This window comes from Manis pentadactyla, chromosome 13, assembly GCF_030020395.1.
Source record: "Manis pentadactyla isolate mManPen7 chromosome 13, mManPen7.hap1, whole genome shotgun sequence".
Classification (NCBI taxonomy): domain Eukaryota; kingdom Metazoa; phylum Chordata; class Mammalia; order Pholidota; family Manidae; genus Manis; species Manis pentadactyla.
This window is the reverse complement of record NC_080031.1, coordinates 95,026,431-95,048,102: the sequence shown is the minus strand read 5'-3', so window position 1 is coordinate 95,048,102 and position 21,672 is coordinate 95,026,431. Positions and strand designations below refer to the sequence as shown.

General features: G+C 49.1%; 1 protein-coding gene across 4 annotated transcripts in view; it reads left to right on the top strand.

Annotated features, from left to right (window-relative positions):
- FSTL4 (follistatin like 4) overlaps positions 1–21,672 on the top strand; it is a 428,422-nt gene that overhangs the window by 288,738 nt on the left and 118,012 nt on the right. For all 4 annotated transcript variants that reach the window (XM_036907566.2, XM_057490874.1, XM_057490875.1 and 1 more), the window contains one exon: positions 11,073–11,266. In XM_036907566.2, coding sequence (XP_036763461.2) covers positions 11,073–11,266 — 194 coding nt within the window. The remainder of the gene's footprint in view (positions 1–11,072; positions 11,267–21,672) is intronic.

Genomic DNA, 21,672 nt, shown 5'->3' with positions numbered 1-21,672 from the left:
AGGGGCCTTCTGAGCAGACAGAGGAGCCATACCCGGGGTCCCCCTTCGGCCCCCATTGCCCACCCTGCCCTGTCGGCCCCCACCCCTCTCCCTGCCAGGCTCTGGGTGCTGGACAGGGAGCCAGGACCACCGTGAGCTGCTCCTGGGCTCGGACGCGCAGCCCCTAGAGCCAGCCCTCACGGAGACAGGAGTGCCTGCAGCTCCCTCCGCAGGCTGCCTGAATTTCCTAACTTTTCAGTGTGGTTAATCCCCAAAACAGCAGCGCATATGCAGGAAGGAGGGCCTCCTCGGGCCCCTCTGGCAGCTCGACATGGGAAATAATCCAAAACTCTACCCCGAAGGCTGTTGTTGCCCTTCAAAGTTGTTGTGCAGTTTTGTTTCGTTTTGACCTGAGATTTACTGTCAATCATACGCATTAGAGACGTTGAGATAAATCTTCAAATCTCAGGAAACTTCTCTGAGTCATCTCTGGTCTAAAAACCTCTGTTCAGGTGATTCCTCCCCGAAATGCCATTTCCTGCCAAGCCCACATAAAGAGATGACTCCCCAGCTGAGAGCAGATGCTGTTCTCTAGACTATTCTCAGGCAGTGTTTCTCTGATACCTCGCCTTCCAAAGTAAATGTCCGCACGAGCCCGGCAAAGCTGCTACCGGCAGAAATGTGGAACATGCTAACATCTGAGCAGTTCTTTTCTGGAGGCCCTAGGAGGTGGCATTGATTTGCAGTCAACACACCCCTCATGCCAGAGGGGGAGCATCTCTGTGTGTTGCCTTTAAAATAGCACCTAGGCTCAGAAGCTAAAGACAGCTGTGTCTGGGCATACACCCCCAGGTCAGCACCAGGGAGGGGAAGACACCATGGGCCGCACCAGACATGGGAGATGGGGTCTCAGAATCCTCCTTGGCCCCTGTCTCCTCACCTGCTGTCCTGGAGTGCTCGTGCCCTTCCAGGGGTGTCCTGAAAGAACAGACAGGAAAGGGCCGCTCCTGGAGAAAGGGGGGAACTCTAGCCCTGTCCTGTGCCCTGGTACCTACGTGGGCCTCTTTCCTCCTCAGTGGGACTCTCTCGGAGGTGAAGCTTCCTCTGCAGGGGCTGCTGCCCACTGCCTTCCTAGGGCCAGGCAGCCTCCATGCCCAAGGGCGTGCCTCTGCACCCTCTGCTCTGTACCTGCACAGGCCGGGCTTACACACAGGTGGGCACGTGTGCCCTGCACCTCCAGAGCCACACACACGCTCTAGGTGCACTCCCACACTCTTCCCACTGGCTTTTAAAATCTCAAGACCGAGGATTGTCAAAAGAAATAAGGCCACACCTCACACCCATTAGGATGGCTCCCATCAAAAAAACAAAGTCATAAATGTTGGCGAGGATGTGGAGAAATTTGAACCCATGTGCTCTGTTGGTGGGAATGTAAAATGGTGCAGCCACTGTGGAAAATGGTATTGCAATTCCTCAAAAAATTAGAAATAGAATTACCATATGACCCAGCAATTCCACTTGTGGGCATATGCCCAAAAGAATTGACAGCACAGTCTTGAAGAGATGTTTGTATGCTCATGTTCATGGCAGCATTATTCGCAATAGCTGAAACCTGGAAGCAACTCAGTGTCTGTTGACCTATGACTAGATAAGCAAAATGTGGTGTACACACGGCGGGGGTCTTATTCAGTCTTGTAAAGAAGGGAATTCTGACATATATGCTCCAACATGGATGAACCTTGAGACTATTGTGCCAAGTGAACTAAGCTAGTCACCAAAGGAAAAAATGCTGTCAAGAGTCCACTTAGTTGAGATGCTCATAGTAGTCAGTCACAGAGACGGAAAGAATGGTGGCTGCCAGAGGCTGGGAGGAGAGGTAGTAGGGGCTGTTGTTTCCTGGATGTAGAGATTCAGTTTTGCAAGATGGAAAAAGTTATAGAGATGGATGGTGGTGTGAGCTGCACAAAATTATGAATATATTTAATACCACGGAACTGTGCCCTTAAAAATGGTTTAAGATGGTAAATTTTACATTATGTATATTTTACCACAATTAAAAATATGGAGGAAAAAAAAAATCCACAGATTCCAGTTGTTCATGTAGAGCACTTGTCTGTAACCCTACCAGACACACACACTATTTCATAGCACATATTTTGTAAAGCTTCTGTATTATCTGGAAATGAATATTTGCTTTGTCCAAAACCTGGGATATAAAGAAGAAATATAAGAAAAATAGTGCACGTAAAGGATGTCTTTTGGTGTGTAAATGTTTAGACAACAGCTACACACACTGACTCATAGTGGTCAAACCTCAGCCCCGACAATGTGAATCCTGTGACCACAACACCACAGCGCCTGTAACAGGCGCGTCATGTTGACAATTTGAGTACTTAAGTGACTGCTTTTGGAAGTATGATTCTCCAAAATAGTGAACAATTCTTAATAAAGTAGTGAATGAAATTTACAATAAACACCTCCATGGAAATTCCTTGCCCAGCCCTGGGGGGAAAAGTGCTTCGTGTATGACATCGTGTTAGCCTCCAGGCTCCGAGAATGGTAACTGGACCTTCACTTCCATGACCGTCCACTAGGACACCTGAAAGCAAGTAGGAGACGCCAGGCTGGCAAAAGTTTGTTTGCAGGACTGTGCTGCTACCAGTAGGATCCCTAGGGTCCCCAAGTCCCACCCATTAAGTGCACCAGGACCCCCCCAAACATTCTGGGAATGATAAACAGCCCCCACAAAATCCCAGAACACCTCCTGGGGACACACTGTCCTTGCTGAGATCACCCACGGAGCTCCCCTGCCTGTGGCATGAGTCCAGGCACGAGCAGAGTCTGAACTTTGCCTGAATTTAAGCTCCACTCTGGTGTCAGTTGGCCTTGTTCTGGCCACTCACTGAGCCAGCAGCAACCTCAGGCCCTGCTGTGTGTCCAGGCAAGGTCGCCCTCAGCTCCATGGCCTCAAAGTCCACAGTAGCTCAAAGCAGCGACGTCCCCGGACATCCCTGACACCTGAGGGGCTGAGTTTCACCACGGCCTGAGCAGGACTCCTCCCTGTGGTTAGGTGTTTAGAGGGATGAGGCCCCCCCAGGAAGCATCAGGAACAAAATCAGTGGACTCGCAGGAGGTGGGGGGGTGCCCACACTCCTCCCTCTGCCCCTCCAGCTTCCCCATCTGGGGGCTGTCGCCTGGTCCCGCATTCCTGCCTCTCCTCTCCGTGCATGTGAGGGGCAGGCTGGGGAGTGACAGGGCAGTGGGGGAGCTGGGGTCCATCAGGAGGAAGTGTTCGCCTTCCAGAAAGAAGTAGTGACTTGTTAGGGAACCTAGTTGTGTGTGGGTTTCCCTAACGTAAGAGTAAAAACTAAAGTTCTTAATGCCAGGAGGGCCTTAGTATTTATTCCAGTCTTCGAACATTGCTCTTTCCTTCTGGGACCACCTGATAGATGTGCCAGTCAACCATAAAAAGTGTATGTGGATCCCTCTCCCAGGAATCCAACCAATTTTGCTTTCTCTAATAGGAATAGAAGAGAGGATTGTAAATGTCAAATGGCAGATTGTATGGCAACATCAATTGAACCAGGAATTCATGAGCAAATGTACCATTTATCTAACAAAGGTCCATGTGGTTTTGTTAATTCAGATTACCTGATACTGGAGCAAAAACCGAGATGAGGTTTCGTCCACGAATTCAGGTGCCAGTGCAGGTGGGCATTTCCACCCGGCATCAGAGAAGGCTTGAGCTGCTGGGCACGGCAGCTGGGAGTGGAGCTGAGTGCCCTGACGGTGTGTGTGTTGGCCGGGCAGGGTTGAAGGCCATGTGGAGCCTTAGATAGGCAGATTCTGTTTGTGGGCCCAAGGTGGGCCCTGTAACTTCAGCCTGGAATATTCAAAAGCAGCTGGAATGACAAACAGGGTGCTTCAAGGGGAAGAGCAGGAGACACCCACCAAGGCCAGCCGGATGCCGGGCCCCTGGGAGGGCGGGGGGCTGCTAAGGTGCGTGGTGGTCCCATTGCTGTTCCTGGCATTGGTGAGGACCTGGGTAGAGGTTGCAGTGGTAGAGGGGGCAAGAGGCAGGCTTGGCCCCTCTGAACCGTGGGCAGGAAACAGCTCACCGGCATCCTTGTGGCCCATTGACAGTGGCCTCCTCAGGTCCCCAGGGCCAAGTTCCCTGAGAGCAAAGACCTTCACAGAGGAGATGCTAAGGTGTCAGAACACAGCCTACGGAGCAGACAGGCTGGAGGCAAGACAAGGTGTGCAGCTTGGAAAGGACAGGAGCAGCTCCATGTAGCCGGGCTGTGGCAGAAAAGTCAGATCGAAAGAAAGGGCCTTTCAGGAAGGGGGCACCTGGGAGCAAAATGATGAGGCCCGTGTTCTGGCAGGTTAGAGTAGCCAGTAGCTGCAGCTGAGGCCATGGCCTAAACACCTCTCCAGAAAGCTTGAGTGTGAGCAGCAGCCACGCCTCTGCTCAGAAGTCACAGGTCCCAGGGGACAGCTGTCAGGGGGTTATGAGGTGGCATGACTTGAGGACACCTGTTTGTGTTTGGAAATTGTGAGGAGACCATATCATGTGTGCTTAACAATCTCCTAGAATTTTCAGAATTTTGTGGCTTGGTCAATACCACAAGTGAAACTGCATTGTGTTTACTGAAAAAGTATGCTAAAGATTAGTCCATTGGTTTGGGCATTTATTGTTAATTGAATTTTTCCAGAAATGCAAGCAGAAAGATCGTTAATGTTCATGAATTTACATCAAGTTAAACATCTGTTCTTCATAGCTAAACTCCAGTAAAGTTATGGCGGCTCATAAATTAGATCTGGGAGTAAAATGCTTCTTGCTCTTTGCACAGCTTAGCAGTTTCAAAACAGACCTCAGAATGACACATTGCGACTGAGGCCCGTGGAACATGGCCACGTTCAGCTGAGATGTCAGTGCCAGACAATTAAGCCAAGTCTATGCTTTGGTGGTTAAGATCACAGTCTTGTCGGGCAGCAATGACTTCTCAGGCCAGCTGGGGTCAATGTGGGGACCAGGCTGCTACTGTTTGGATGGGGGCTGGGGCGAGGGGCAGAGAGCAGCCACACAGCAGCCAGGAGGTGGTGGGTACATCGGTCTCTCCCTTGGGCCCCTCTGGGGGTTCTCCCAGGTGAGGTCTCAGGATCCGAGCCTAGGGGCTGGAACACCCTGAGAGCTTGAGGAAGAACTGGGGTCCAGTGGGTGTGGCTTGAGGGCATGGCTGACTGCTGGGCCGTTTCTGAAGGGCAGGCCAGGGTAGAGTTTGGAACGGGCCCCAGACCACACGGGCCCCTCAGAGCACAGCCCACCAGCCCCCACTCATCTCCTCTTCCTTCCCTCCCTCCTGCCTCCTCGGCCAACCTGTCCCCAAAAGCAACAACTTCTTCCAATGACCAAAGAGTTCTTTCATGATATTGAATAAGCCATGTCCTGCAGTCCCCTCTCCAGTAAATTTGGGGTTGGTAGGGGACTCCTGACGTGTAGGGCTGTCCCAGTGAGAGAAGTGTCCGTGGAGGCCACCAGAGGCTGGGGTGTTCATAGTGGCCTTGGGGTTTCCCCTTCCCTCCCCAACAACCCCCACCACCGGGTCCAGCTGTGTGGAAGGCACAGACGATCCCCGGGGTGAACTTCGTGCTCCCTTGCTGATCGGAGCCCCGGTATGGGTGCGGAGCTTTCCTGAAGCTGTGTCCAAATTCCCTGAGGCTTCCCTGTCTGGGTTGCTGTCCCAAGCATGGGCTCCCCTGCCGGGCCTCTTTGCAGGGCTGTCCAGGGCTGCCTGGCCAGCATGGCAGAGCCCAAGGGCAGACGCTTGCGTCTTCTTCCTCTCCAGACGCGGCTCCCAGGGAGCTGTGTGTGCCCAGCAGAGGTGGCTCAGAGGAGCTGCTTCTATGCAACCTAGTGTCCAGAAGCACTCTGTGGGGCCACCATTGCAGGTTTGGGGGTGCCCCCACTTGGTGAGTTAGGGTCTGTGCCCACTGCACCCCCTTTTTACACACAGCCCCTCCACAGGAGCTAATGTGATGGACGACATGGGCCCCCAGCCCCTAGAGTTGCACACCTCAGTCACTGTGGCTCAGGGTGGCTGGGACTGTCCCCTCCTTGGGGCAGGGCTGCAGCCATTGTCTGAGCTCGCCTGCTGCCCTCTCTACTGAGGATTCCACAGACGCCCAGTCAAGAGACATTTAATGGGCACCTTCTGCATGCAGGTGCCTGGGCCAGGAGCTCGAGGGGCTCCCAGCCCAGCAGGGCAGGCTGATGATCAGCAGTGAACAAATGGGTAGTAGAGAGTGAGGGCCAGGCAACGGGCAGCGGGCGGCACACGAGGGGCCTCTTTAGGGGGGGTGGCGTGTTACGGAGGGCAAAGGACCTGGTGGAGGATTGGCCAGGGGCAAAGGGGAGAAGAGGAAGGCAGAGACAGCCGCTTTTCCTCTCCTCACCACCCGCCCCCTGCCTCCAGGTGCCTCCTGTAGCCAGGATCTGAGCCTCCGTCCGGGGCTTTGACCACACGGCCTGACTCACGCTGAACCTGAGCTTCCTGCTGCTTGGGGTGGCGTCTCCCACCGTAACCATGTTGTACAAAACCCCCTTCCCTTGACTCTTTGGGGCCCCCAGCCCCACCCTCATGGGACTGGGAGGCCCACCTGCCTCCGAGGGAAGACGGGCAGTTTGAGGCATGGCCTGGCAGGGGCGCACAAGGCTGCGTGGCCAAGGGAATATTCACAGTCTCCCTTGCTTCCCTTTGTTCGGCGACAGACAGTGTTCCTTTGATGGACATTTAATTCCAGAGACTGCTACCTGCTTCCTATCTCTCTTTGCTCAAAAAATTAAATGTGGATGTGCCTGTGCTCCTGCTGTAATGATCTCCCTCCATGTAGGGGGTGTGGCCAGAGAGGGAGAACATTGGAATCTTCAAAGAGGGACAATTATTGAGGGAACTAGATTAATGAGGTGTCATAACAACTTAGCCAGATCTGCAGCTGACCTTTCTCATGGAGAATGGGCTTGATAAATGTAGTTCATTACCAAGTTCTGACATGAAAATAGGATCACACTCTGGGCTCCTCAGCAGGCTGATCAATAGTTTATCTGCCAATGCAGCCCTAGGCTGGGAGCGGAGGAGGCCTACACACACATGCTGGCAGGAAGCCCGAGGCCTGTGCTGGGGGCGGCCAGGCGGGCAGGAAGGTGGCTGGGTTCTTCCAAGGGCCTGTCAGAGGTGCTCATCCATCAGGCTGACCAGGACATGAGCCTCCCTCCCTGAGAGGCCCCAGAATGTCAGTGGCAGTGGGAAGGGAGGGAGGAAATCCCGTTTATCCACAAAGACCAATCCAGTGGCCTCCTGTGCCAGGCACTGGGCATGGGGGAAGGGGACAAAGGCAAATGAGCAGGCCCATTTCATCCAGAGAAGGCTTGAGGCCTGGCTGACCACTTGGCCTTTGCAAAGTCCTCTAACATTTCCTTTTACATTATGACCCTGTAAGGTGGTAAGGGGCCATTAGTGCCCTCATTCTAAGGTAGGAGACGAGGCAGAAAGGCAGGTGACTGGACGCCTCTCCTGGGGTCTCACAGCTAACCAGCAGCAGAGCAGACCGTGTCCTGACTCGCCATGCAGTGCTCACCCCAGCCTTGCTATGCTTGTCAGTAATGGAGCTGGTGTCAGGTAGACAGAGCTGGCCTGTGATGAAGTCCATCTCTACCATTAGACTGCAGGCAAGTCTGTGTAACACGAGGCTGATCATGCTGGGTGGTCCCAGCACACAGGCTTCTTTATGAGACAGTCTGCCTGGGGCCAGTGGACTCAGTTCTCAACCAAATTCACTAGTTACTCCATTCCACCAGCATTTAGCACTCTAATGCTGCATATGTAACTGTCTGGTCCAGCCCCACCTGCTTGAAACATGCACCCCGTGTTGGGGATGTAGCAGGTGCTAGCACCCCATCCAGATTCCCTGGGCCAACCCCAAGGCTGTGTGCAGCTCTGGTGGACGACTGTCCACTAGCACCCAACCTCAGGTAGCTGCGCCTTCAGCCTGACGGTGCTTTCTGGGCTCAGCGGCCTGCTGGGTCCTCATCCGGGGACTGCAGAGTGCTGCACGGAAACACTCTGGAGACGCTAGAGGAGCTCAGTCCCACTGGGCCAATGATTTAGTTCCTGGAGGTTGAGGCTCATGTAAAGCACAGCTGCTCCTGAGATAAGGAAGGATTTAAGGTTCTCTTCCAGAAGCCCTCTTAGGGCCCTGCGCCCTCACCGGCCAGGCATGGGAGGTGCCCTGGGTAAAGAAGGACCCTGGAAGTTCTGCGAAGTGTGATCTGCAGCTCCTGCACCCCGACACCTGCTGCAGCTCCCACACTTCCCATAGTCTTGCCATGCTCCCCGCTGCCCTGGCCCAGCCACACCCGCTGCCTGTCTCCAGGTGCACTGTGTGCTTGCTCCAGGGCCTGGGATGCCTGCTGCCCTGCACATGCTTCCCACCGCCTCCTCCCACGTGCTCCCTCATCTGTAGGTCTCATCCTGGCTGCCCCTCCCTTAGGGAGACTTCTTTCACCTCACCGGCCTCATTAGCTCCCCTCCAAGGGCACCCTTGATGCCCAGGAAGGGAAGGTCCACCGTATCCCCAGTGTGCCACCTGGCATCAGCACAGAGTTTGTAAGTCAACTGGGAAAAGGATGGGAAGGGCATGGTCAGTGTGGGCCTTAGCAGGGGGCAAGACCAGGGACACAGGGAGCCGACTCGGGGGCTGGGAGGACCACCTCTCCCCCCAGATGGGTTTCTGGACATGTGCATACCTTCCTGACCAGGAGGAGTGGGCCGTTGCCAGGGTGATGCTGGAAGCCTGTGACCAGAGGGAACTGTAGGTAGGGGTGTGATAGGAGGGGCAGAGCCAGGGCTGCAGCCCCCACCCTCTGCAGTACCCACCTGGAGGGGGCTCTGAGTGCAAAGTCCTGGCTTTCGGCAGCAGGTAGGCAGAGATCTGTGCCCCACAAGCCCTGTGAGGAAGTGAGGAAGGCTGGGGTGGGGGACAGGGAGGATGAGACGTCTCTGGCCATCTGACCTGACCCGGCCCATCCTCGGGTGGCCCTGCTGGGGCTTATTCTTAGGAGCCTGAGTGCCTTTTAGCATTTCTGAGTCAAGCCTCCTGTCCACCCCTTATCTATCCACTGTGTACCCAGCCTTGTAGCATCTGGGCATGGATGCCCACCCCTGGAAAGCCTGAGGCCCCGCCAGTAATGGGTCCCTGCAGGCCCTGTACACAGACTCCCTCGCCACCTGCACCACAGCTTCTGTCTCCATCATGAACTGTGCCCGACTTCTGGTCTATTTGCCCAGACATGATTTCACTCTCCAGGGGGCTGAGGAGAAAGATTTGGACAAAATTATTCCTCTTCTTTCCCAAACTGACCCTTATCCAGACCCAGGAAGAAGAACACCCCAGAAGACCAACACATCGTCCCCTGGGCAGGAGTGGTTTTATAGTAGGACAATGTCATTGTTTTCAGCACTCTGCTATGCGGACCGGAGAATCAGGATAGACAACTGGTGTCCCTAAGGGCTCCCAGGAATGGGTATCCCACTGGCCAAGAGGGATGCTAGCTGGGTGAGAGGGATGGGAGAGCCCTTCTTGTCAGAGAGTGGAGACTTCCAGAGAGCAAATAGATTTGATTATATTGAACACAGCAATTGATTTTTTTCTAAATAAACATGCAGAAGGAAATGGTAACAGCCATCTGTTTCTCACAAGAATCAATTGACCCCAAATTGGAAGAAAATCTAGAAACACAATAAGCACAAGTGAAAGTAGTTGTACCACCCAGGCCTGTCTAGTGAGGAGCAGTGGGAGGGAGGGAAACAGACAGACAAATGACAGGCTTCCCCGTCAGCACGTCCCCCACCAAGTAGCTTCTCTGCTTGCTGCTCTTGGGCGAACGTGGCTCCAGTGCTGGGAAGGGGGAGGGTAGGTGGCATTTACAAGCCCTTCTTCAGGGCCAGGCCAGCGCTAAGCCCTTTCTGTGCAGATTTTATTTAATCCTCATGACAGGCCTATGTGCAAACTCTGTTCTTCCCAGTGCACAGAGGGAGCCATTGCCCGGGATATGCATCCAGGCAGCAGCAGAGGTGGTTCTCAGATCCCGTGGCCTCCAGGGCTGGTGCCCTCTAGCACCGCTTTATACTTACTCTCCACCCCCGAGCTGTTAACCTGGTGCCCTAAACTGGCCTGGGGATTAAGAGGAAGAGCTCCAAGCGGCAGTCTGTTCCCAGGAGCGCACGGCCTTCCACCCCAGCAGAGTTGGCTGCTGCCGGAAGTACTGCGTCCCTCCACCCCGCCCCACGCTGCTCCAGGGTCCTGCCCACAGCGGCCCCGCAGCCTCAGTGTGTGGGCTGAGCCCGGTGCAGTATTCATCCCAGTAGCCCGTCACCAGCAAGATAAGCTGTGTCACATGCCAGTGCACCACAGGCCTCATTTGCCAAACGCTGTGCAGTTCTGATGCGGCTCAGTGAGCCAGCCTGTGATCAAGGGCCTGAGAGGGATGGGCTGTGTGCTTCGGTATTAATTTCATAAAGCTTCCTCTTGTTTCTTGGTCAAAGCCTGTGTACGCGTTTGTTTTGAAGTAAGCCAGTTCTGGGAGAGCACCTAATTAACTTAAACTGGGTTTATTAGTCCTGTTCATTTAAACTCCCTAATCTATGAAGTCAAGTATTCAAAAGCAGTCTTTAAGGTAGGCTTAAAGCAAAGACGGCTACTACAGACAGACTGGGGCCAGCTTGCTGAAATCTGCGGTGGGGCTCTCGCCGTGAATTCCCCTGGGTGAACTTCCCCGTCCCTCCCGCAGTCACTCTGCCTAGCGTGTGGTAGGTGCTCAATAAATATCTGTGGGAGAGATTGGAGGTAGATGGCAAACAGGTGTCATCTACTCCAACTGTCCCTGACTGCAATGAAGGTTCAGCCCTGGCAGGCCCAGGGGCACAGCCCCTCACCGTGTGTACCACGAGAAACTCTTTATGAGTGGGATAGGCCAACATTCCCTCAAGACCAAGGGAGGGGGCTCACTGCCATAACGTCATCTTGTCTTCCAGGTGACCCATGCACCATGGCCGACTACGCCCGCCTGAAGAACGTCCTTCTAGCACTCCAGACCCACCTGCAGCCACTCCAAGAAGGCGACAGCAGACAAGACCCTGCCTCCCAGAAGCGCCTCCTGGTGGACTCTTTGTTTAAGGACTTGGACGCAGATGGTGACGGCCACCTCATCAGCTCTGAACTGGCTCAGGTAAGAAGAGCATTCAGTGAAAATTGGATTACAGGGGAATCCAGTTTCCATTCGGCATGTAATGAAGAGAACCACGGGGATGCGTGTGAGGAGACTCATTTGTATGGGTCCCTGTAGCAGGACAGCAATCTCTCTCTCCTGCGAGAGAAACCCTTCTCCTGGGACGTGGAGAGCTGCTATTCAATGCCCCTGAAAGTATCTTACAAACAAACAGTGTCAGTATCTTCTTCCCACCAGCCACCTTCAGCCAATATTTACAAACAAGCTTTGAAGGACTCTCAGTGAGCTGGCAAAATACACTTCCGAGGGGCTGGACTCTGATGTTTTCATTAGGAAATAAATCTCTCCTTCCTTGAGCCCTTTACTTTTCTTTGGGGCTGAAACCTGGGCATCCCCGAGTCCTCGGCCCAGGATTTCGCCATTCCTTAATCCAGAGGGCAGCAGCCCAAGCCCCAGCCTGCTGGCCTGCAGGAAGCCCTGCGTCCACCCCCGCACTGCTCTTGCATTTGAGGAGACACTTAGATTGCCTCCCTTCCAAACACAGCACACGTGGCCCTTTGTCCGGCTGGCACGAGGGCAGTCAGTGTCTGCAACAGGAGGGAGTGTGGAAGCAGCAACCCAGGCACCAGCCACTGCCAGCTGTGGGCAGGGCCTGTGGGGGCTAGTGGCAGAAAGGCAGGCGGGGTGGGCTGAAGGGCCTGCAGGCCTGCTTCTGCTCCCTGGGTTTGCCTCTCAGGGCCTGGGGTCCTGGAGCCTCAGCAGGCAGGTTCAATGATATGCAAGGAGGGTGAGGTCAGGCTCCCAAGCAGGCTGGTGGGGTGGGGATGCTCACCCAGAGAGCAGATAAGAAGGATGAGTGCCTGCCTTTGATGCCACTCTAAAGAAATCCTTTACATGGCACAGTGACCTCATCAAAGCTGTGGCCAGGTCACTGGGACGGACTGGGCTGGGAAGCATTTACCGAGCGCCCACTGTGTGCTCAGCACTGAACAAGGCCCTTTACCTGTGATGTAAAGAACACAGAAGAGTCCATTACTGTGGAGTGTAGCCAAGAACACAGACATTATGGCCACACTGCCTGCATCCAAGCCCCGCCTCCAGCATTTACTAGCTAGTGTGTCTTGGGAGACAACATTACTTCTCTGTGCCTCCATTCATTGTTTATGAGCAGCACAGGGTCATCAGGCAGGTATAATGAGCTCAGACATGCAAAGTGCTCAACACAGTGCCTGGCACATGGTACATTCTCGGTAGACGACAAAGGTCAGCCTCATTGTCATCTTCATCGTCTTTGTTAGCATTTCCTCTTTAAGCCTCCCAGCCATCCTCTGCCGTGAGGCAGCTACACTTCACAGATACTTTTAGATTAGATTAGGAAGCTAAGACTCCAAGCAATCAAGCAGGTTGCCTGGGTTGTGTTCAATGTCAAGGACATGAGAAGGCTAAGATGAACCCCGGTGGGCCGATGTGTGTGCCCCTGCTCTCCTCATGGCACAGGGGTCTCCCTGGGGGATAGTGGCTCCCACGGGGAGGAGCCACCTAGTCCTCAGGTCTGGGGGCCAGCAAGTGTCCACGAAACCTGAGTGTGGAGCAGTGACCCCGAGGCTTTGCCACAGCGGGTCCCCCTCTCCAGGCCCTCTTCTCCAGCCAGTCCAGAGCCTGCTTCTAGGAAGCCCTCCAGGAAGTGCATTCCAGGTCCTAAGGCACCTGCAGACCCCGCTCTGCTCTCCCACAGCTGGGCAAATCTGCTGCCACTGCCTCCCAGGCACACGCCACCTCATGCCACCAGGCATGCCAGCCAGCATGCCACCACCTCCATCAACACTCAGCCCCTAGGTACAGCTAAGACCCCAGAGGCAGGGCCAGGGCCTCACAGCTGAGCCAAGCTGCTCTGGGAAAAGCCCAGTCCTGTTAGTTACGGTCACCTGCAGAAAGAACCCCCTGGTGATTCCCCGGCTACAGGCTGTGCAGGGAGTGCTGAGGGCAGGCAGCTTTGGCTTAGCCTGGACTGAAGCAACTAGGGGTCTTGGCACCCCAGGCCCCCTGGGCTCCTAGGTGGCTGGCAAGTAAACAGAACCCTCCTGGGCATGTTGCTCTAACCTGGCAGAGATGTGCCCCAGGGCACCTGAAGCCATTAACAAGCTTGGTAATTGGACTGTGATTCCTCTTTAAATTTTAATGCATTTAAAGTCCATTTCATAAATTTGCCAAGCAGAGCCCAGCTAAAGTGGGCCTTTCCTTGACACTGAATCAAAGACTTCAGTGAAAAACTTGTTGGTCCTATGAAAAGTTAATCAATTTCCAATGCAGAAAAAGACAGAGGGAAATTTCCATCTTTGGAAGATTGATTTCAGGCGTTATGGTTGATCTCCCTTTTATCGAACACCCTTACTTGCTGGGTGAAGGGTCATTTTTTTTAACATTATCACATTAAATTGTCTTTAAAATAGCAGGCCAACCTGAGGCTGTTAAATAAAGAGAAAATGCCTCTATCTCCCTCTCCCCCCCAAAATATATTAAATCATTTCCTTTCTCCTGAGAGGCATTCTGAGCATTTTCCTTGTAAGACTGCAGTTCCAGACACCCCAGCCTCTGGCTCCAACTGAATAAGGATGCCTGGAATTTGTACCTTAGTCACCTTTTGGCATGTGGCTGGTCATGCTGATGAGGCCTGTGCACCCTGTGGCCCAGGCCCCATCCAGAGAGGAGTTCACAAGGGCCTATCCATGGCCCAGTGCCAGCCTCCCAGGCTGATGCCTGTGTCCCTGGCAGGACAGGGTAGGCAGAGATGGAGAGTTCAGGCCTAGGTCAAAATGGCTGTTACCCCTTCCTGGGGGGGTGCACTGTGGCTGGGAGGCACTGCCCTGAGGTCGGTGACGGCTGATGGGGGTGGGAGAGATGCACCGGCAGAACCGTGACCTTCCAGCTCTACACAGCTGGGAGCCGGCGACCTCTCTTCCCACACCGAGTTCAGCCACTACTGTTGACCCTTGAACCACATGAGTTTGAACTGCACAAGTCCACTTTTTTTTTTTTTTTTTTTTTTTTAATAATTATTTTTTATTGAAGGGTAGTTGACACACAGTATTACATTACATGAGTTTCAAGTGTACAACACAGTGGTAGAACATTTATATACATAATTCTAGGTTCCAGCTATCACCCTACCAAGCTGTTACAATATCTTGACTATATTCCTTATGCTATACATTACATCCTGGTTAATAATTTATTTTACCATTGGAAGTCTGTCCTTTTTTTTTTTTTTTTTTTTTTTTTGTGAGGGCATCTCTCATATTTATTGATCAAATGGTTGTTAACGACAATAAAATTCTGTATAGGGGAGTCAATGCTCAATGCACCATCATTATTCCACCCCAAGCCTAATTTTTGTCAGTCTCCAATCTTCTGAGGCATAACAAACAAGTTTTTACATGTAGAACAAATTCTTACATAATGAATAAGTTACATAGTGAACAGTACAAGGGCAGTCATCACAGAAACTTTCGGTTTTGCTCATGCATTATGAACTATAAACAGTCAGTTCAAATATGAATACTCATTTGGTTTTTATACTTGATTTATATGTGGATACCACATTTCTCTCTTTATTATTATTATTTTTAATAAAATGCTGAAGTGGTAGGTAGATACAAGATAAAGGTAGAAAACATAGTTTAGTGTTGTAAGAGAGCACATGTAGATGATCAGGTGTGTGCCTGTAGACTATGTGTTAATCCAAGCTAGACCAGGGCAATAAAACATCCATGTATGCAGAAGATTTCTCTCAGAACGGGGGGGTGAGGTTCTAAGCCTCACCTCTGTTGATCCCCAATTTCTCACCTGATGGCCCCCCTGCGACTGTGCCTGTCTTAGGTTGTTCCTCCCTTGAGGAATCTTACCCGTCTCTGGCTAACCAGTCATCTTCCGGGGCCATACAGGGAAATGTGAAGTTGGTAAGTGAGAGAGAAGCCTTATTGTTTGAAAAAGTTAGCTTTTTACTTCTTTGCATATTTATGCCCTGTGGCTTCTATGCCCAGCATTTGTCTTGAGGTATCTTTACCACTTGGAAGAATTATGATACTCGGTAAATTTGATATGAGGCACGAATTCTATTTAAGGGTTGTAATTAGGAAGGAAGAAGAAAAGCTATAGAAGTAGCAGGCGGAAGAAAACATGGGAAGATTGATTATTTCTTTGATATATCTTCTTGTAGAGTAACTTCAGCATGTATAGGTTTTAAGCTACTACTTAAATTGCACACACACATTAACATAATAGGAGTATAGTTACATAACCAAGGCATATCTGTAATTACCAGCCATCTGCAGTGAAACCAAGAAAACCAGTTAGGCACCTTAGGCATTTGTGAAAACTTATCTATGATATGGTGGATATTGTCCAAATGAACTTGAACAGTCTGAGAGAAATCAGACAAATTAAAACAACCCATTCCTGGGGACTGTTCACATGCCATATGTTCTTTTAACAATAAATAGTTTGTAGTTGTTAAGACTTTGGGGTGCTACAATTTGCACTTCTCCAAATTCTTGGTTGAGTTCCAACAGTATAGATCCAGTCCAATTTTGTTGTTTTACTGTATGCACAGGCCAGCTTAGATATCTCCTTCCTCATTCCCATGGCAAGTCCAGGAACTGGTGGGATGAGTGCATCTACAGCCGTAGCAGTGCGTGGATCTTTGTTGGGGTTTTTTGATGATCATCTTCTGGCATGAGTCTTCCAGAGAGTGCAGATGTTGGAAGTTCTTTTTCATATCGTATCTTAGTTCATTTTCGGGGTAGCCGAATTAGGCTTTGATCCTCTGTGTAAACACAAACAGACCCTTTGCCTACACTTTTATATGCCCTTTATACCCTTGTGTAGAACTCGTTGGAGGTTACCACACAGGAACTGCCCTTTTTTTTTTTTTTTTTTTTTTTGCTATCACTAATCTACACTTACATGACGAATATTATGTTTACTAGGCTCTCCCCTATACCAGGTCTCCCCTATAAACCCCTTTACAGTCACTGTCCATCAGCATAGCAAAATGTTGTAGAATCACTACTTGCCTTCTCTGTGTTGTACAGCCCTCCCTTTTCTCCTACCCCCCCATGCATGTTAATCTTAATACCCCCCTACTTCTCCCCCCCTTATCCCTCCCTACCCACCCATCCTCCCCAGTCCCTTTCCCTTTGGTACCTGTTAGTCCATTCTTGAGTTCTGTGATTCTGCTGCTGTTTTGTTCCTTCAGTTTTTCCTTTGTTCTTATATTCCACAGATAAGTGAAATCATTTGGTATTTCTCTTTCTCCGCTTGGCTTGTTTCACTGAGCATAATACCCTCCAGCTCCATCCATGTTGCTGCAAATGATTGGATTTGCCCTTTTCTTATAGCTGAGTAGTATTCCATTGTGTATATGTACCACATCTTCTTTATCCATTCATCTATTGATGGACATTTAGGTTGCTTCCAATTCTTGGCTATTGTAAATAGTGCTGCAATAAACATAGGGGTGCATCTGTCTTTCTCAAACTTGATTGCTGCATTCTTAGGGTAAATTCCTAGGAGTGGAATTCCTGGGTCAAATGGTAAGTCTGTTTTGAGCATTTTGATGTACCTCCATACTGCTTTCCACAATGGTTGAACTAACTTACATTCCCACCAGCAGTGTAGGAGGGTTCCCCTTTCTCCACAGCCTCGCCAACATTTGTTGTTGTTTGTCTTTTGGATGGCAGCCATCCTTACTGGTGTGAGGTGATACCTCATTGTAGTTTTAATTTGCATTTCTCTGATAATTAGCGATGTGGAGCATCTTTTCATGTGTCTGTTGGCCATCTGTATTTCTTTTTTGGAGAACTGTCTGCTCAGTTCCTCTGCCCATTTTTTAATTGGGTTATTTGTTTTTTGTTTGTTGAGGCGTGAGAGCTCCTTATATATTCTGGACGTCAAGCCTTTATCGGATGTGTCATTTTCAAATATATTCTCCCATACTGTAGGGATCCTTCTTGTTCTATTGATGGTGTCTTTTGCTGTACAGAAGCTTTTCAGCTTAATATAGTCCCACTTACTCATTTTTGCTGTTGTTTTCCTTGCCCGGGGAGATATGTTCAAGAAGAGGTCACTCATGTTTATGTCTAAGAGGTTTTCGCCTATGTTTTCTTCCAAGAGTTTAATGGTTTCATGGCTTACATTCAGGTCTTTGATCCATTTTGAGTTTACTTTTGTATATGGGGTTAGACAATGGTCCAGTTTCATTCTCCTACATGTAGCTGTCCAGTTTTGCCAGCACCACCTGTTGAAGAGACTGTCATTTCGCCATTGTATGTCCATGGCTCCTTTATCAAATATTAATTGACCATATATGTCTGGGTTAATGTCTGGATTCTCTAGTCTGTTCCATTGGTCTGTGGCTCTGCTCTTGTGCCAGTACCAAATTGTCTTGATTACTATGGCTTTATAGTAGAGCTTGAAGTTGGGGAGTGAGATCCCCCCTACTTTATTCTTCTTTCTCAGGATTGCTTTGGCTATTCGGGGTCTTTGGTGTTTCCATATGAATTTTTGAATTGTTTGTTCCAGTTCATTGAAGAATGTTGCTGGTAGTTTCATAGGGATTGCATCAAATCTGTATATTGCTTTGGGCAGGATGGCCATTTTAACGATATTAATTCTTCCTAGCCACGAGCATGGGATGAGTTTCCATCTGTTAGTGTCCCCTTTAATTTCTCTTAAGAGTGACTTGTAGTTTTCAGAGTATAAGTCTTTCACTTCTTTGGTTAGGTTTATTCCTAGGTATTTTATTTTTTTTGATGCAATTGTGAATGGAGTTGTTTTCCTGATTTCTCTTTCTGTTGGTTCATTGTTAGTATATAGGAAAGCCACAGATTTCTGTGTGTTGATTTTGTATCCTGCAACTTTGCTGTATTCCGATATCAGTTCTAGTAGTTTTGGGGTGGAGTCTTTAGGGTTTTTTATGTACAGTATCATGTCATCTGCAAATAGTGACAGTTTAACTTCTTCTTTACCAATCTGGATTCCTTGTATTTCTTTATTTTGTCTGATTGCCGTGGCTAGGACCTCCAGTACTATGTTAAATAACAGTGGAGAGAGTGGGCATCCCTGTCTAGTTCCCGATCTCAGAGGAAATGCTTTCAGCTTCTCGCTGTTCAATATAATGTTGGCTGTGGGTTTATCATAGATGGCCTTTATTATGTTGAGGTACTTGCCCTCTATTCCCATTTTGCTGAGAGTTTTTAACATGAATGGATGTTGAACTTTGTCAAATGCTTTTTCAGCATCTATGGAGATGATCATGTGGTTTTTGTCTTTCTTTTTGTTGATGTGGTGGATGATGTTGATGGACTTTCGAATGTTGTACCATCCTTGCATCCCTGGGATGAATCCCACTTGGTCATGGTGTATGATCCTTTTGATGTATTTTTGAATTCGGTTTGCTAATATTTTGTTGAGTATTTTTGCATCTACGTTCATCAGGGATATTGGTCTGTAGTTTTCTTTTTTGGTGGGGTCTTTGCCTGGTTTTGGTATTAGGGTGATGTTAGCTTCATAGAATGAGTTTGGGAGTATCCCCTCCTCCTCTATTTTTTGGAAAACTTTAAGGAGAATGGGTATTATGTCTTCCCTGTATGTCTGATAAAATTCCGAGGTAAATCCATCTGGCCCGGGGGTTTTGTTCTTTGGTAGTTTTTTGATTACTGCTTCAATTTCGTTGCTGGTAATTGGTCTGTTTAGATTTTCTGTTTCTTCCTGGGTCAATCTTGGAAGGTTATATTTTTCTAGGAAGTTGTCCATTTCTCCTAGGTTTCCCAGCTTGTTAGCATATAGGTTTTCATAGTATTCTCCAATAATTCTTTGCATTTCTGTGGGGTCCGTCGTGATTTTTCCTTTCTCGTTTCTGATACTGTTGATTTGTGTTGATTCTCTTTTCTTCTTAATAAGTCTGGCTAGAGGCTTATCTATTTTGTTTATTTTCTCGAAGAACCAGCTCTTGGTTTCATTGATTTTTGCTATTGTTTTATTCTTCTCAATTTTATTTATTTCTTCTCTGATCTTTATTATGTCCCTCCTTCTGCTGACCTTAGGCCTCATCTGTTCTTCTTTTTCCAATTTCGATAATTGTGACATTAGACCATTCATTTGGGATTGCTCTTCCTTTTTTAAATATGCTTGGATTGCTATATACTTTCCTCTTAAGACTGCTTTTGCTGTGTCCCACAGAAGTTGGGGCTTAGTGTTGTTGTTGTCATTTGTTTCCATATATTGCTGGATCTCCATTTTGATTTGGTCATTGATCCATTGATTATTTAGGAGCGTGTTGTTAAGCCTCCATGTGTTTGTGAGCCTCTTTGCTTTCTTTGTACAGTTTATTTCTAGTTTTATGCCTTTGTGGTCTGAAAAGTTGGTTGGTAGGATTTCAATCTTTTGGAATTTTCTGAGGCTCTTTTTGTGTCCTAGTATGTGGTCTATTCTGGAGAATGTTCCATGTGCACTTGAGAAGAATGTATATCCCGCTGCTTTTGGATGTAGAGTTCTATAGATGTCTATTAGGTCCATCTGCTCTACTGTGTTGTTCAGTGCTTCCGTGTCCTTACTTATTTTCTGCCCAGTGGATCTATCCTTTGGGGTGAGTGGTGTGTTGAAGTCTCCTAGAATGAATGCATTGCAGTCTATATCCCCCTTTAGTTCTGTTAGTATTTGTTTCACATATGCTGGTGCTCCTGTGTTGGGTGCATATATATTTAGAATGGTTATATCCTCTTGTTTGACTGAGCCCTTTATCATTATGTAGTGTCCTTCTTTATCTCTTGTTACTTTCTTTGTTTTGAAGTCTATTTTGTCTGATATTAGTACTGCAACCCCTGCTTTCTTCTCACTGTTGTTTGCTTGAAATATGTTTTTCCATCCCTTGACTTTTAGTCTGTACATGTCTTTGGGTTTGAGGTGAGTTTCTTGTAAGCAGCATATAGATGGGTCTTGCTTTTTTATCCATTCTGTTACTCTGTGTCTTTTGATTGGTGCATTCAACCCATTAACATTTAGGGTGACTATTGAAAGATATGTACTTATTGCCATTGCAGGCTTTAAATTCGTGGTTACCAAAGGTTCAAGGTTAGCCTCTTTAGTATCTTACTGCCTAACTTAGCTCGCTTATTGAGCTGTTATATACACTATCTGGAGATTCTTTTCTTCTCTCCCTTCTTGTTCCTCCTCCTCGATTCTTCATATGTTGGGTGTTTTGTGCTGTGCTCTTTCTAGGAGTGCTCCCATCTAGAGCAGTCCCTGTAAGATGTTCTGTAGAGGTGGTTTGTGGAAAGCAAATTCCCTCAGCTTTTGTTTGTCTGGGAATTGTTTAATCCCACCGTCATATTTGAATGATAGTCGTGCTGGATACAGTATCCTTGGTTCAAGGCCCTTCTGTTTCATTGTATTAAATATATCATGCCATTCTCTTCTGGCCTGTAGGGTTTCTGTTGAGAAATCTGACGTTAGCCTGATGGGTTTCCCTTTATAGGTGACCTTTTTCTCTCTAGCCGCCTTTAACACTCTTTCCTTGTCCTTGATCTTTGCCATTTTAATTATTATGTGTCTTGGTGTTGCCCTTCTTGGATCCTTTCTGTTGGGGGTTCTGTGTATTTCCGTGGTCTGTTTGATTACTTCCTCCCCCAGTGTGGGGAAGTTTTCAGCAATTATTTCTTCTAAGATACTTTCCATCTCTTTGCCTCTCTCTTCTTCTTCTGGGACCCCTATAATACGGATATTGCTCCTTTTAGATTGGTCACACAGTTCTCTTAATATTGTTTCATTCCTGGAGATCCTTTTGTCTCTCTCTATGTCAGCTTCTATGCGTTCCTGTTCTCTGATTTCAATTCCATCAATGGCCTCTTGCATTCTATCCATTCTGCTTATAAACCCTTCCAGAGTTTGTTTCATTTCTGCGATCTCCTTTCTGGCATCTGTGATCTCCCTCCGGACTTCATCCCATTTCTCTTGCGTATTTCTCTGCATCTCTGTCAGCATGTTTATGATTCCTATTTTGAATTCTTTTTTCAGGAAGACTGGTTAGGTCTATCTCCTTCTCTGGTGTTGCCTCTGTGATCTTTGTCTGCCTGTAGCTTTGCCTTTTCATGGTGATAGGAATAGTCTGCAGAGCTGGGACGAGTGACGGCTGGAAGGACTTCCCTTCTTGTTGGTTTGTGGCCCTCCTCTCCTGGGAGAACAGCGGCCTCTAGTGGCTTGTGCTGCGCAGCTGCGTGCAGACAGGGTTTCTGCTTCCTGCCCAGCTGCTATGGAGTTAATCTCCGCTGTTGCTGTGGGCGTGGCCTGGCTCGGGCAGCTACTCCAAAATGGTGGAGTCGCGTTGGAGCAGGAGCTGCTGGGAGGCTATT